The sequence below is a fragment of the Portunus trituberculatus genome, chromosome 18, assembly GCF_017591435.1.
Source record: "Portunus trituberculatus isolate SZX2019 chromosome 18, ASM1759143v1, whole genome shotgun sequence".
Taxonomy (NCBI): domain Eukaryota; kingdom Metazoa; phylum Arthropoda; class Malacostraca; order Decapoda; family Portunidae; genus Portunus; species Portunus trituberculatus.
The window spans coordinates 1,680,887-1,695,804 of NC_059272.1; the positions used below are offsets into that span (position 1 = coordinate 1,680,887).

Genomic DNA, 14,918 nt, shown 5'->3' on the forward strand with positions numbered 1-14,918 from the left:
TTTATTTGAGAGGGGCTCAGTAACTGAAACGTGAAGGAAGACAGGAGGCTCAGAAGAAGCAGTCACATGGGTGGTGAGGGCTGCACCACTGCTGGGAACACCTGTCACTCCTGTTGCGTGCAGATCACAAGCCTCATCTGATTGAGAGAAAGAGGGCACAGCTGTTTCCAATGCTGGTGCAGCCTCCACCACCAGTGTGATAGCTTCTTCTTACTCTCCTCCAGTCTTGCAATTACTGCATTCTTCTCGGACTAGCACCGTCACTACACTCTTTACTTTACTATCCAGGGTTTGTTGGCATGAGACATTTCAAATATTATTAATGTATCTAACAGTGATTCTGTTGCCAAACTGAACCAAATTGTCAATCAAGTATCGCATATGAAGATATGCACTTCATACATACTTTAAGGATTTGAATTCTTTAATCATTGATAGTAATTCAGATTTCCCAACATTGTTACCATGACCATTTTCTGTCTGGCAATTAGTCCAGAGAGGAATGAAGAGTCAGGAATGATGGTCATTGTAATATATGTATTTCACTTTGGAGTATGCATGAATTGAGCTATTTATCAGTGTATGCCCTCCACACATTCTGATGGTGAAGAAGGGTGATCACCAATGCTCTTTGTAGGTCATTGTATTGCATGTCAGTTTCTAAAATCATTACTCTATTTTGCAGGTTCTGATTAGATTTTGTAATTTTGAGAAGGAAGTGGAGCAGAAAGATCACTTTTCCAGAGATCTTCGGGTCAGAATAAATGGAATCCCATGTCCCCTGCCAGTAAGTGGAGTCGTCTTGAGTCATTGTTGTCATTAGTGTGATGTTACAGTGATTTTAATATATCTGTCTATATAACCGACCTGCATCTCCAATGGATGTGAGTAACTTTTGAGCACACACACACACACACACACACTGCGTAGTGTAGTGGTTATCACGCTCGACTCACAATTGAGAGGGCTGGGTTCGAGTCCCGGAAGTGGCAAGGCAAATGGGCAAGTCTCTTAATGTGTGGCCCCTGTTCACCTAGCAGTAAATAGGTACGGGATGTAACTCGAGGGGTTGTGGCCTCGCTTTCCCGGTGTGTGTTGTGTGATATGGTCTCAGTCCTACCCGAAGATCGGTCTATGAGCTCTGAGCTTGCTCCGTAATGGGGAAGACTGGCTGGGTGACCAGCAGGCGATCGAGGTGAATTGCACACACACACACACACACACACACACACACACACACACACACACACACACACACACACACACACACACACACACACACACACACACACACACACACACACACACACACCTAATCTAACCTATGAAGAAAGATTGAAAGAAATAAGACTGCTTAACTTTGCTAGATAGAAGAGAAAGAGGAGATCTAATAACAATGTACAAAGTAGTGAACCACATTGAGAAGATAGACAGACAAGATTTGTTGTTGCTGGTGTTCCAAGGTCCTAAATTATTGACACACTTCACCCATTACCCTGTCACTGGTGGAGGGAACAAAGGTAGCATAGTGCAGGAAGACAGGTATGGTGTGGTGCGTCCAGCCAGCCTGAGCTCTCCCAGGTCCAGGAGCCTACTGGCTGCTGTTGGATCACAATCACTGCCTCCTCCACCACATGGCTTTTTGACTCAGCTTACGCTATTGGGATATTTATTTCTATATTCCTTCAGTTGTTATTATTTTAAGTATGTTTATAGTTCTAGCTTTTAGTTTTTACTACTTTAAGTTTATATTTTAACTTGTTTATATTTACAATGTTGGTAATTATCTTTTATTTTTATGTCAGGGGTGGAATATAGTCCCCAAGCTGCCAGCTGAACCCATAGACATCACAAGCAAGTGTGATTTTCAGAGAAATACAAATACCATAGAAGTGAGTTGTGGGTGTGACCAAGCTTGAGTTTTGTTTCCTTTATAACTTTATAGTTTTTAATTATTGTTAATTTTTCATTGAAAAAGTCATAACTAGAGGAGGTTAATTGATATCTCTCATGCTTTTATGATTAAGAGATTGACTGCCAAACTATTTGGTATTATGTATTTAACAACATTTGCCATTTTCACACTGTTGCTCCAGGGGACTGTTAATTATGCCATAGATAGTTGTGGTCCTGGGTTGGAATTCAGGAAGTTAAATGACTAAAGAATTTGTGTGCTGCCTCAAATAAGAAGAAGCAGTAATATTCAAATGAAAGGTAAATGTAACAAAAAATAGATGCAGTTCAAGTAAAAGAAAATTAATATTTGAAATAAAACCATATTTGTGTTGGTAAGGAAGGTAAGTGTAGGACATGTGTTAGGAGGTAAGGCTTTGTGTAGGGAGGCAAGTGTTGTGGTGGTGTGTGGTGATGCAGGTGCAGCAAGAGTCAGAGAAAGTATTACTGAAGGAACCAAAGTGAGTGTGTGGTGTGGTTGTTTGATGTTTTGATGCACTGTTTGATGGAAGTGTCAGCTGAAGTAGAGCCGTGTAACAGTGAATATGAATGGTTGTGGAAGTGAGTCTGCATGTAATAGTCAGTCAGTATTAGGCTTTTAAATCAGTGAGGCTCATGCAATTTGTTGAGATCAGCTCTGGTTGAGCGATCATGGGAAACTGGTCACCAAAATGTGAGTTTTGATGCACGGGCAGGTGAAGAGTTGTGCTCTCCTTGTGATGTTTGTGGATGTGGTGAAGAGGCTGACCCAGGAAGAGATGGTGCAGAAGCTTCTTGAGAAACCCATTGATCCAGCTGTCACAGTGGCTAGAAGTGAGTTTCTTGGTACTTTTGCATGCTTTTTGCTTCTTCATTAGTGAATCAAGATTTAATTGCATATGTATCCACTTCACTTCTTTATGATAATTTGTGTTGTAAATTTTGTACATTTTTTTCTTAGTAAGTTGGTGAAGGGTGAAGACCACACAGCAAAGAGATAAAACCTTCATCTGCTGCTACTGGCAAGCAAGAACTTTTTATTTGTTGACATGTCAGGGTTAAGCTTGGAGATATAATTATACCAAAACTTGATCGTCTACAGTCCCTCACTCTCTCATCCTCCTTTTCACTCTTGTATTCTTGTTGCGTTTTAATCCTGTCCGTCTTACACCTCCAGCTTGATTGCTTGCCAACTCATCTGGTTTATATTAAATCTTCACCAATTCCTTCCTGTCATATTCTCCTTTTACTGTTTCCCAACTAGAGTCAGGTATTGGTACCCTGCATCAGTCTTCTCTAGTTTCTTGTCCCTTACATCTTCCTCTGTGACTTCCATCCTTTGTATCTCTAGCTACCACTTGCTTCCCTCCATCTCCTCCATTCTTTCCTGTTGACCAGATAATACTAAGATACTACACATGGACTGCCACATCCTCTACTTACCTTGCCAAACTTTCTGTAAATGTGCACAATAGTGTTATCAATATTATAAGACATTTCCCCTCTGTATATACCATGCTGTGATTCTCTTCTCTCATATTCAGTTAAGGAGAAGCTGGAAAGGGACACTGTCAATGAGGCTGACATCACCTTGACATCACTACAGTTTTCATTGATGTGTCCTGTCAGTAAGACCAGAATGAAACTGCCTTGCCGAGCCTCCACGTGCCAACACCTCCAATGTTTTGACGCTGACTACTACCTCAAGATGAATGAGAAGAAGCCTACCTGGAGGTGCCCCATCTGCTCAGAAGTGATTGAGTGTAAGAACCTCCAGATAGACATGTGAGTTGAGAGTTTTAGTGGTGGGTGATGGTAAATTGTATCAACACTTTCATCTCAAAATGTCCTTTTTAATGGAATGGATGAGAATTCTATCTGTTATTATTATTATTGTTATTATTATTATTATTATTATTATTACATTTTGTCTCTACTAATGTTATTTTGGTGTGTAGTGTGTTGGGTGACAAAGCTGTTTTTCTGTCAGGGGGTAAGAGAGTGAATGATGAGTGTGTGTATTTACCTAGTTATATTTACCTAGTTGTAGTTTTACAGGGCCTGGGCTTTATCCTCGTGTGGCCCTTATCCAATTTTTCTTTAAAACTATGCACACTTGTTGACACCACTTCCTCACTCAAGCTGTTCCCAAGTCACAACACATCTTTGCGGGAAACTATATTTTTTGACATTTTTCAGACATCTTCCCTTCCTCAGTTTCTTACTATGCGATCTTGTGCTTCTAATGTCATATTCTTCTTGTGTGTGTGTGTGTGTGTGTGTGTGTGTGTGTGTGTGTGTGTGTGTGTGTTCAGTGCCTTATCTTTTGTCACCCATTCTCTAATTGCTTTCCTGGTATATTGTTAGAGATTGCTATTGTTATTATTATTATTATTATTATTATTATTATTATTATTATTATTATTATTATTATTATTATTATTATTATTATTATTATTATTATTATTATTATTATTATTATTATTATTATTATTATTATTTAGTTTTATTTATTCATTTATTTATTTTATTTTGTTTTTATCTCACGGTAATAATTTATGAATGAAAGTGATGTTTTATAATTGAAGGTGAAGAGAAGAGTGAAGTGTGCAAGTGTGCTGTTTTGTTGGAAGTATTTTGGTATCCAGATCATGTCAAGCTTTGAAAAGCTGCAAATTTCAGAGTTTTTCAGAACTAGTTTCAATATGAAGTGGTGTGATCTGTAGAATTGAAGCTACACCTATATAATTATATCATATTGCCGGTCTGTGAGGCATTACTGTAGTTCACCAGAAGAGATGATAACCAGTTTCCTTCTTTTTTTAATTGACATTGTTGTCTTGCTTCAGAATCTGTTGTTATTAACATAGAATGTGAAGATTCTCTTGTTGATGATTTGTTTCTTTTCCTAGGCACTTCAAAAACATTCTTGAGCAGAACATATCCACCAACAAAATATTGCTGCAAGTTGATGGAAGCTGTGTGCCCTTCCAACCCAAAAGTATGAATCAGAGCATCCTGACCCTGGATGACACTCTGGACCAGTTCTCCAACTGGGAGCAGGAGCCAGACTCCACCACTGGCTTGGAGTCTCCCGCTACCATGAAGGAGGAGTCGGCCTCCGCTGGTGGTGGGGAGGCTCACCACATCACCATTGATCTGCTCAGTGAGGACGAGTCAATGCTGGAAGAAGAGTTGGCATGTTCGACAAGTACCGGTCATGGTAAAGAGTATCAAGCTTCCTAAATTTTTGGTTTTACTGTATTCATTTGTACACTTGTTTGTTTGTTTGTTGCACACACTGTATATTTTGGCAAATAAGACGACACTGAAACATCCTAAAAAAGACCTGGAAAGCGGGATCACCCTACACACTAGATACAAAAACAGTGACCTTCAATATTTGTGCAAAATACCATCGTATATAAACAACAACCTATCTATGAGTTTTTGGAAGTTAGACACAGTAAAGTAAAACAGGAATCGCTTGCATTGTGTATGAATGGACAAAGCAGAAGGTTGTGAAAATTGTCCCCAGTTTGTCGCAAAGGTCTTCAAGGCGTGGAAGCCTAAGCCAAGCAGCAAAGGAAAGCAAACTGGGAAGAATGTGAATCGTTCCACATTGCAATGTTGTAAAGGGACAGAGCTCATGTAGCGAGAGACACTTGGAGAATGTCAGTGTATCCAATCAAAAGCAAGGTGATGTATAGAAGAGGATTACGGCTGACAACCTGACACGTGGCGGCAAAAGGCAAGAGTTTGTCTATGTTAAGGAAAATTGATTGCTCAGCACGCAATTTTTCACCTTTGTCCTTTTTCATGATGTTCAAAAATACTTAGTGGAAATTTTGTTCTAGGTTCAATTTTGCACTTAAAGATTATGTTACCTTCTTATTGATGATATGTATGTACACTGAAGGTATTGTATTCGTTGTACTGGTGTGTGCATCACCGTGTCAGTTGTCTGGTGCTCACTGACCCAACCTTCACCACAGATGGTTTGCTAGTGAGGGTGTCATCTCATAACACTGATATCATCCAAAACCATTAAATTCAGACAAATTTGAAGATCGTCTTATCTAAAAGTTGTCTTATCTGCTGAAATATACGGTAAATGAAGTGACAAATACTGCTGCTCTGAAGGAAAGAAGGTAAGTAGAAATGCATGGCTAGCTTTGTAGTTCTTGGGATGCTTTCATACTGTTCTCGGTGAAGAGTCCTAATTTTAAAGAGAATAAGGAACTGTGACTGTGCTGGAGTTCATTAGTCAAGGTAATAACTAAATGCTGCATTCTACCTATTTGATAGTTGACCTCAAATTAAACCACAGAAAATTGAGAAGAATGTATTTACTTATTTTGTTTATTGTATTGCATCAGCTGGGGTTTCAGGATTAGAGTATGTGATGGGTAGGGAACAATCTCATTATGAGGAAGCAGGAAGAAACAAGAGTTATGGTGCTGGGCCTTGCTGTGAATGTGTGGCTGGCTGTGGTACCTTACCAATTCCCAAAGATGAATGGCAAGGATTATGCTTCACACACACACACACACACACCCTGATCTTGTATCGGGGAACACTCCCAAGTTGGAGACATTTTGAGTGAAATTATTATGAAAAGATGTGAGGAGGATTATTGATGTAACAATTACGTGCAATATGGAAAGTGTCACTAACATAAGGAGTGGCACAAAGAAGGCATGACTGCTGAAGACTGGGATGTGGTTGATGAGAATTGTTAGGCAGCCAACAGAAACAGATAGGTGAGGGTGAGGGAGGTCTTTGTCATGTGTGTGGGGGAAGGCAAAGGATACAGGCTGGTGTTGATGATTTTGTTTCTGTTTGTATGGCCAGACCTGAGCAGTCCATCCATTCACTTGTCTCTCCAGTCCCAAGCTTGCCTCTTAATTGTTCATTTGTGTGGTCAGGTCTCACAGTAGCATTGCACATCCACCTCATTGTACTGCTGTAAGTACAAACACACCACAGCATGTTTAATGTGGGTGTGCCTTGTTGCTCCCACCAAGGACTTACTACCCCTGGAAATGAAGCCAAGGTAAGTGTACATGAAGATCTTTTGTGTATCTACTTATCTTTTTTTATGTAGATATTTAGTTATGTTTTTGCTGCTGTTATGGGGCATAGGGGATTGTCCACGAGGCTCCCTTTCCACCAGAGACCAGGTATGTGAAGTGTGTGTGTGTGTGTGTGTGTGTGTGTGTGTGTGTGTGTGTGTAGAGATGTACCGATGCATCGGTATCGGAATCGGCGGTATCGGCCCATTTTTTTGGTATCGGTATCGGCTTATTTTATGTCGATAATTCCGATATCTTAAAGGAATTTACTACTTAGTGATATATTCGATATAAGATATTGATGATACCAAATTAGTATAATACGGCGTACAGGCAACCCCGTTTAACGAAGGGGTTACGTTCCTAAAAAACACTTCGTTAAGCGAAACTTTGTTAAGCGAACCGATTATAACAAGTTTAACCCCTGACTTAAACTTCCATTGAGAGTAAGCAAAGCGAGAGTGCATCATAGTACGGTGAAAGGTTTAATGAAAGTAAAAATTATGAAGTTTAACATTTAGGCAGTTAAATTTAATTTAAGTCATTATAATGTACACTAATGTATGTATGTACGTAGCTTTATAATGTTGATGATCTTAAATTTACGAAGGGAGGGAGAGTGAAACGGGAAAGACACTAACCGGCAACCTGTGGAATGTAAACAAAGGGCGCATCATTGTACCTCATACAAAACTTATGTACCACATTTCCACAAAGCTTTCCATTTTATCCATTGTAGAGTTCAGGTGGTTCTTTTAGCTTGCAAGGAAGATACAGTCTCACCAGCCTTCTTAATAGTCTGCTGACTTGAAAATAGTAGAGACAGTAAATGGAGTCAAGATGGTGGCCAGCAATGCTATAGTTTTCTCGCCTCTCTCGTGTCTGTGAATAATATCCAGCTTCATTTCGAGAGTAAGAGACTTCCTGGTCTTCTTAGGAATGCTAGGCCACATTGCAAGGAGTATTGGTAGTAAGTTGAGCGAGTGAAGACGAGCTGCTGCTGACGCTGTTATGGGAGTGAGTGGTGCGTGTTGTCCACGAGAGGCTTGATCTTGATCTTGATCTTGATCTTGATTCTACAGGTGTCCCAGGATTTCTCCTGAGGCAGGCCTTAGTATTTGCGGCTGCTAGTTTGTTCAAAAGCTTGTCGGCTTGCGTGATACGACGGGGATTTCAAATTTGGAAAAAATTACCTGGATAAAACTTCGTTAAAGCAAGTTTGGTATTCGTTAAATGAGCAGATGGTAGTAAAATGAAACCTTCGTTGTAGCGAAATTTCGTTGTGTGAACCTTCGTTAAACGGGGGTTGCCTGTATTAAGTGTCCGTGGTGATTACCGTATGTCATAGAATACTTTTTTCTGTGGTAATAAGCCACAACCTCTAAATTGGACGTGTATGAAATGCGAATAGGCTGAACTCCGGCATCCTGTCACATGGTCGGTCATGAGTCACTACGCATTCTCACTGTGTCTTAGTCAGACACTGCTCCTCCACCCACACAAAGTTCACACAGGTGAAAAGCTTATGTTTTTGAACTATAATCTAAGAATGTCAAACTTCAGATATTGAGAATCCAACAAAATGATTTGGTATATATATATATATATATATATATATATATATATATATATATATATATATATATATATATATATATATATATATATATATATATATATATATATATAGTTAGGCATTTTGCATTATTGTAAATAACAGCATATTCTTATTTGATTTATAATTAACAGTGCTAGTGGTAGCCTTTTCCAAGATATCATACTGGAATAGGTGGAAGCTCGAATTATATATGTATATTAATTTTAATGCAAGTTTAATTTTTGAGTTACTTGTGTTAACCTAAGGATGTAAAAATTCCATAACTAAGAAAGTAACGATTCTGTTTTGTAATCATGTGCATTGTGTATAATTTGTTGCATATTAATTATTTAAGATCATAGCAATACACTAGAAATTTAGAATAAACTAAACTTTTTCTATTTAATTGAAAAGATTAGGTGAAAGCTCATTTTCTGAATTGGTCTACTAATGTCTAATGAATTAATATCAAAGGATGTCAGATTTAATTAAAGAGAAACATACACAACAAAATGAGTTTCTTTTGCTAATATTTTGTGTATGTTTTACAATTTTAATAATTTTTAAAATATTTTTTATCGACAAAATATTGTCAATGAAATTAATGATGAAAATGCACAAGACCAAATGGTCGCTAAAGGAGTAAGAAGTAAGAATTTAAAATGACTGACAAGAATCAGAAGACTGAGAAGATATTCATTCCAATTACTGAGTAATTTACCTTTGCAAATGGCTTCAAAAAGCTTCTAGAATTGCTCCTATTTCACAGACGTTCTCAGAAGGACTTACAGCATACCCCAAAACAAAGCCTCCCATCTGATAACGCTCGCCGTCCACTAACTCATCCTCGTGTTCAGTGCAGTAATCACTATAAGTAGTAGTATCGGTATCGGCCCAATTAGATGGTATCGGTATCGGAATTGGCCAAAATTTTGGTATCGGTACATCTCTAGTGTGGTGCTTGTTTAGACTGTCCTGTGTGGGATTGCCAGCCTTGTCTAGCTGCTAGATAGATAGATGAAACTATATAATTGAATTTACTTGTTGTGTTGTCTAAAAATTGTTTAGCTAATGACTGTCAGTGATAATTTAACCTGTACAAAAGTTAAGAATTATGTGGTGGGAAGAGAAGGGGGAGTTTTATTTATTTATTTATTTTATTTATTTATTTATTTATTTATTTATTTATTTATCATTATTATTATTATTATTATTATTATTATTATTATTATTATTATTATTATTATTATTATTGTATTTTTTTGAAGATGTGAAGTCGATAAGTAATTCTTTGAGGTAATATTGGCTTAGTGCGAGAATGTGAATGTACAAAGACAGACTGCTTGAATATTTAGTAGTAAAGTAAGAGGAAGACTTCTTCCAGTGTGGAAAAAAGAAATGTAATGGATGAAGGAAAGTTATGTATAGAGAGGCAAGAACTTCCTGGCAGTGTTTCTGCCACTGCCTTCCTTGCATGGGATGCCCACAGGTGAGTGATGCATCAGAGAGGATGAAAATGTATTTCACTTGTATTGACATACTTTCTTTAGAATTGGTACAGGTCACCCATAACCATAGCAACAATCTGGAATGAAATTTATCATTAATTGAACAAAACCTTTGTGAGAATAAGATGAGTTTAATAACTGTCAACTGAGTGTGATCAATTATGGCACTGGTCAGTGTGGCACTGTGCACTATGTGAGACTGTAGTGACAGATTCACCAGGACTCCTGTGTGAAGGACTACTTAGAAATCTTCAGTCAGCTACACAGTATTTCACCGCTCCTTGCTGTAGATGGCCACAGCAACACTCCATGATGCACAGCCAGGTTGTATTCAGTACATTAGTGTGAAACCTTGGAATCTTAACCTTAACCTTTACAAAGGCAGCTGCTGCCAATCTTTTCTGTCCTGTCACTTTTCCCTGGAGAAGAACTTGATGATCCTCTGCTGGCTGGAGTAGCAGTCACAGCAGCGTAGCAACAGAAAATGAAGTGCCAGTGAAGCTACAAGAGGAGAGAAAGAGAGAGACTGGTTAAGAGTACTCTCTGGCCAATGATTTTGTCCTCTGGTGCTGTATTGCTGCCACCACACTGCACATCAACTGTCACTATGTACTTGAGTGGCATTATGCATTCCTTCATTTTGCATTACTGAAGAGCCCTGATCCTCATCAAAGATAGAAGTATTTTAATCTTGTTAACTCATTTTTATTGGTTTATCAGATACCTTGGAGATAATTGAAAAAAAATGTACAGCAGGAAATGATCATGAATCTAGCATGGCACACCTTATGCCACAAGGATAGCAGAGCACAGAGTGATGAGTGATCTGTGCTGAGAAGTGCACCACACCATTACAACCTGGCAGCTCACCACAACCACTGCCAAGGTGATGTTATGATGACACACACCACCAGTGGTGCAGGATGACACTATCATCATGTACAAGTGTTTATAATACCTTGCAAATTTATGCATCTTGTTGCTTTTTACAACTTATTTCATAATTGTCTAACATTCTCTCTCTCTCTCTCTCTCTCTCTCTCTCTCTCTCTCTCTCTCTCTCTCTCTCTCTCTCTCTCTCTCTCTCTCTCTCTCTCTCTCTCTCTCTCTCTCTCTCTCTCTCTCTCTCTCTCTCTCTCTCTCTCTCTCTCTCTCTCTCTCTTCATGTTCTATTCTGAGTGCACCAATTGGGATTTTCTGTCCTTAAGCTACTTGCCTTTTATACTGGCTAAAATGCCATTAATGGCTCTTGCATTTGAGGAGTTGTCTGAGCTGTTAGAGATGCGAAACAGGCATGTTTGCTGTGGCACTGCCGGCGACGCGATCAGTGTTTACACAGCTGACAGTAGGCACGTGGCAGTCTCCCTCAGCTTTCCTTAGCTCTGTAACACTTATTGTTGTTTTGTAATTCCACCATGGCTTGTAAGGGCAAGGCTATGTCTTCAAAGCCAGTTAGGATGCTGAAGATGCTGTCAGTGGCAGACAAGATGACTGTTATTCAGGACCACGAGAGAGCTGTGAGCCATGTGGTGCCATGTGTGTGTGTAATTCACTGTTTTTTTTCACTGTTTGATCTGCTGCAGTCTCTGACGAGACAGCCAGACGTTACCCTATGGAACGAGCTCAGAGCTCATTGTTTCCGATCTTCGGATAGGCCTGAGACCAGGCACACACCACACACTGGGACAACAAGGTCACAACTCCTCGATTTACATCCCGTACCTACTCACTGCTAGGTGAACAGGGGCTACACGTGAAAGGAGATACACCCAAATATCTCCACCCGGCCGGGGAATCGAACCCCGGTCATCTGGCTTGTGAAGCCAGCGCTCTAACCACTGAGCTACCGGGCCGTGTGCGTGCGTGCATGCGTTTGCGTGTGTTCATGTGCGTGTGTGTGCTTGCGTGCGTGTGTGCATGCAACAAGTGTGTAGCACCTATTTGCGTAATGCATTAAACAATTTCAACAGTCAGTGATAACGTGTCAATCAATCATGGGGGGCATACGCTGGGGAGGCATGTCATCTCGCCTAACCTATGGCGCCACTCCAGGCAGTCACGCTTCATGAGTCTCCATACAGGCTTCCTACCTGTTCCAAATAACTCCCAGCAGGAGGCATCGACTTGCCACAGTCATGAGTTCTGTAGATGTCCCCTTGGCCTCCTCCATGCTGGGTTATCCATTTCGGAGAGAACCCGATATGCAGGATCGGCTTCCGGTTAGCGTGCCACATGCCCATATGGTTGCTGTTAGTGTTGACGGACTATGCTGGTAATTGGCCTCAAATCAGTCTCACGGAGCAATCGCTGATTTGACAAAGTCATACCAGTGGTACCCCATGATTCTGCTAAGGCATCTAGTAACAATGACATCAATTCACCTCATCAGATTGGTGTTCAGTGTCCATGTCTCACAACCGTAGAGTAAGACAGGGATCACCAGCGACTTGAAGATCCAAATCTTTGTCCGTCTGCACAGGTACTAACAATGCCAAATACTCGTATTGAGCAAGTCCATAATGATGTAGAGCAGTCTAATTTGCCGTACAACTTCCTTGCTCGACCCACAATCATTACGCACTACACTACCAAGGTGTGAGAAATTTTTTGAGATCTCAATGTCCTCGCCACACTCCTGGACAGATGTTTCATCCAGTAAGCCTCCAAACACCTGAACCTTGGTCTTGGGCCAGGAAACCTGGAGTCCCAGGGACTTCACCTACTCGTGCAGTGCCTCTAGAGCCATTACCAGAACTTCCAGTGACTCAGTAAAGTTTACTGCATCATGTGTGCATCATGTGTGTAAAATGTAAAAAAAAAAACCTCAGGTAACTTGAAATTTTGAATAACTTGGATTGGTCTGATTCCCACAATTGGTCTGATTTCTGTGGGATTACTCTATCTACAGATTTATCTTGTGTAGTATGCACAAATGTAAAAATTAACTCTTTTTCTTTATCATTTCCACACCACATGGATTTCAGTGACATTTTTGGAATAAATTGCCACTTTATTGAAAAGAAAAGTATGTGATTATGATTTACAATTATTGACCAACAGTTGAATGCTTAATGAAATCTTCCATTCTTCAAAGTTGTGTTACATTTTAGTACTCTGTTGCCATTTACATTATTGATAAATAGTTCTTGTGGGACATAGATAAGGGACACAAAATGGCTACCCATTTGCAACTTGAAATGAATTTTCATGATAATTTTGTGAATCAATTAAAGAATATTTTACAGTTCTTTGCTTGTAGATATTTTGGAGTTATCATGGTCTTATATATCATTGTCATCATCTTTGCCACCATGAGATTCTGCATTGAGAAATAATGAATGAACATTGGTTTTCTAGCAGCCAGTCAAGACATCCAGGAGATGCAAGTCCTGGAGGTTGTGACCCTGAGTGATGATGAGGCGCCCGGCAGACAGCCATGCCAGGCATCGCTGCCAGGCCCCCTCCAGGAAGTGTCTGCTGGCCAGGAAGATGCCACCACTCCAACACAAAGACAGAAGAGAAAAGCCAGGAAGAGGACTCGTAAGACCACCACCACTGCCGCCACCACCACCACCAACACCACCAGTGACAGCCCTCACATTGGTAATATTGGAGATGACTTCATACCACTGTGCACACCTTATCTACATCTCCTGTAGGTGAATGAAGTGGATGTTGGCAGCTATCTGTGATATTGTGGTTAGAGATTGCAGGAGGTCCTCTCCTCTGTCTCTGTCTCTGTCTCTGTCTATCATATCTAGTAATGATGTGTCACTGGCCACAGACATCCATGAGATAGCTGGCTGAACACTCAGCCTTTCCCTTTCACAAACCACTGATGTGTGGACATATGGACAATGTTCACACCTATGTTTGTGTACACATTTGTTGGGTATGTGATTGGTGTGTGTGTGTGGCCTGGCTCATTAAACTGTCCCCTGTTGACCCTCCTGATCTCTGCTGTCTGGTGGGTCATCTTGACCTGTTGGCTGAGTCAAGGGTTAGATTACAATACACAGCTGTTCACCACAGCACATGTTTGTTTGTTGTCATTTCTCTCTATACATCATTGTGATGTAGGTATACCACATATATTTAAAGGTAATAGGTATCCCATATATCTGTTGTTATGTAACCATGGATTTATGTACTTTTTTTTTTTTAAGATCATCTATAAGATAGAGGTCAATATAGTGATTATTAGATATATATAGAACTCTTTAAGCCTATTGAACTAGTTTCATATTTAATTGATAACATGTAGGAGCATAGCAAATGCAGTAGAAATTTGCTCTAGTGGCACATAGACATAAACATGTGACTTGGCAAAATATATACTGGTTGAATATGTGCCACCAAATGACCTACCTTAAGTACAAACCGGTGGCTGCCAAAAGTATCGTCTGTAACTGCTACTGTAGGCATACAGTAGCCTGACCTTCCCTGCAGTTAGAGACAAGAGAGCCCAAAGAAGTGTATAAGTAAAGCACTGATTGACTACAGCCATAGCTTTGTAATTGTTATTGCTTGTAGTGTGTGTATCAGACTGTTGCTTGCTCCAGGATCATCTGATGGGAGACAAAGGATGGATGAGGGTTAGGATGAGGCAAGTTCTGAAGAAGAATGAGTTGGAGAACAGAGAAGACAGTACAGCACTAGGAAATGATTCTAAAGCTTTCAATTTACTTTGTAGTACAGTATACCTATAATGTTAATCTAATTTATACATACTTACCTTTGCTTTTCTTAAGGTCTTTACTTGTCTATTTATTCATTATTGATTTCTTTGTTAACAGCTGTTTCTTT

At 39.8% G+C, this 14,918-nt stretch overlaps 1 protein-coding gene across 1 annotated transcript in view; it reads left to right on the forward strand.

Moving 5' to 3' along the window:
- LOC123505863 overlaps positions 1-14,918 on the forward strand; it is a 33,322-nt gene that overhangs the window by 18,153 nt on the left and 251 nt on the right. The window contains exons 4-9 of the mRNA XM_045257670.1: positions 686-787; positions 1,806-1,892; positions 2,649-2,766; positions 3,477-3,717; positions 4,845-5,143; positions 13,470-13,767. Of these exons, the coding sequence (XP_045113605.1) occupies positions 686-787; positions 1,806-1,892; positions 2,649-2,766; positions 3,477-3,717; positions 4,845-5,143; positions 13,470-13,767 (1,145 nt within the window). The remainder of the gene's footprint in view (positions 1-685; positions 788-1,805; positions 1,893-2,648; positions 2,767-3,476; positions 3,718-4,844; positions 5,144-13,469; positions 13,768-14,918) is intronic.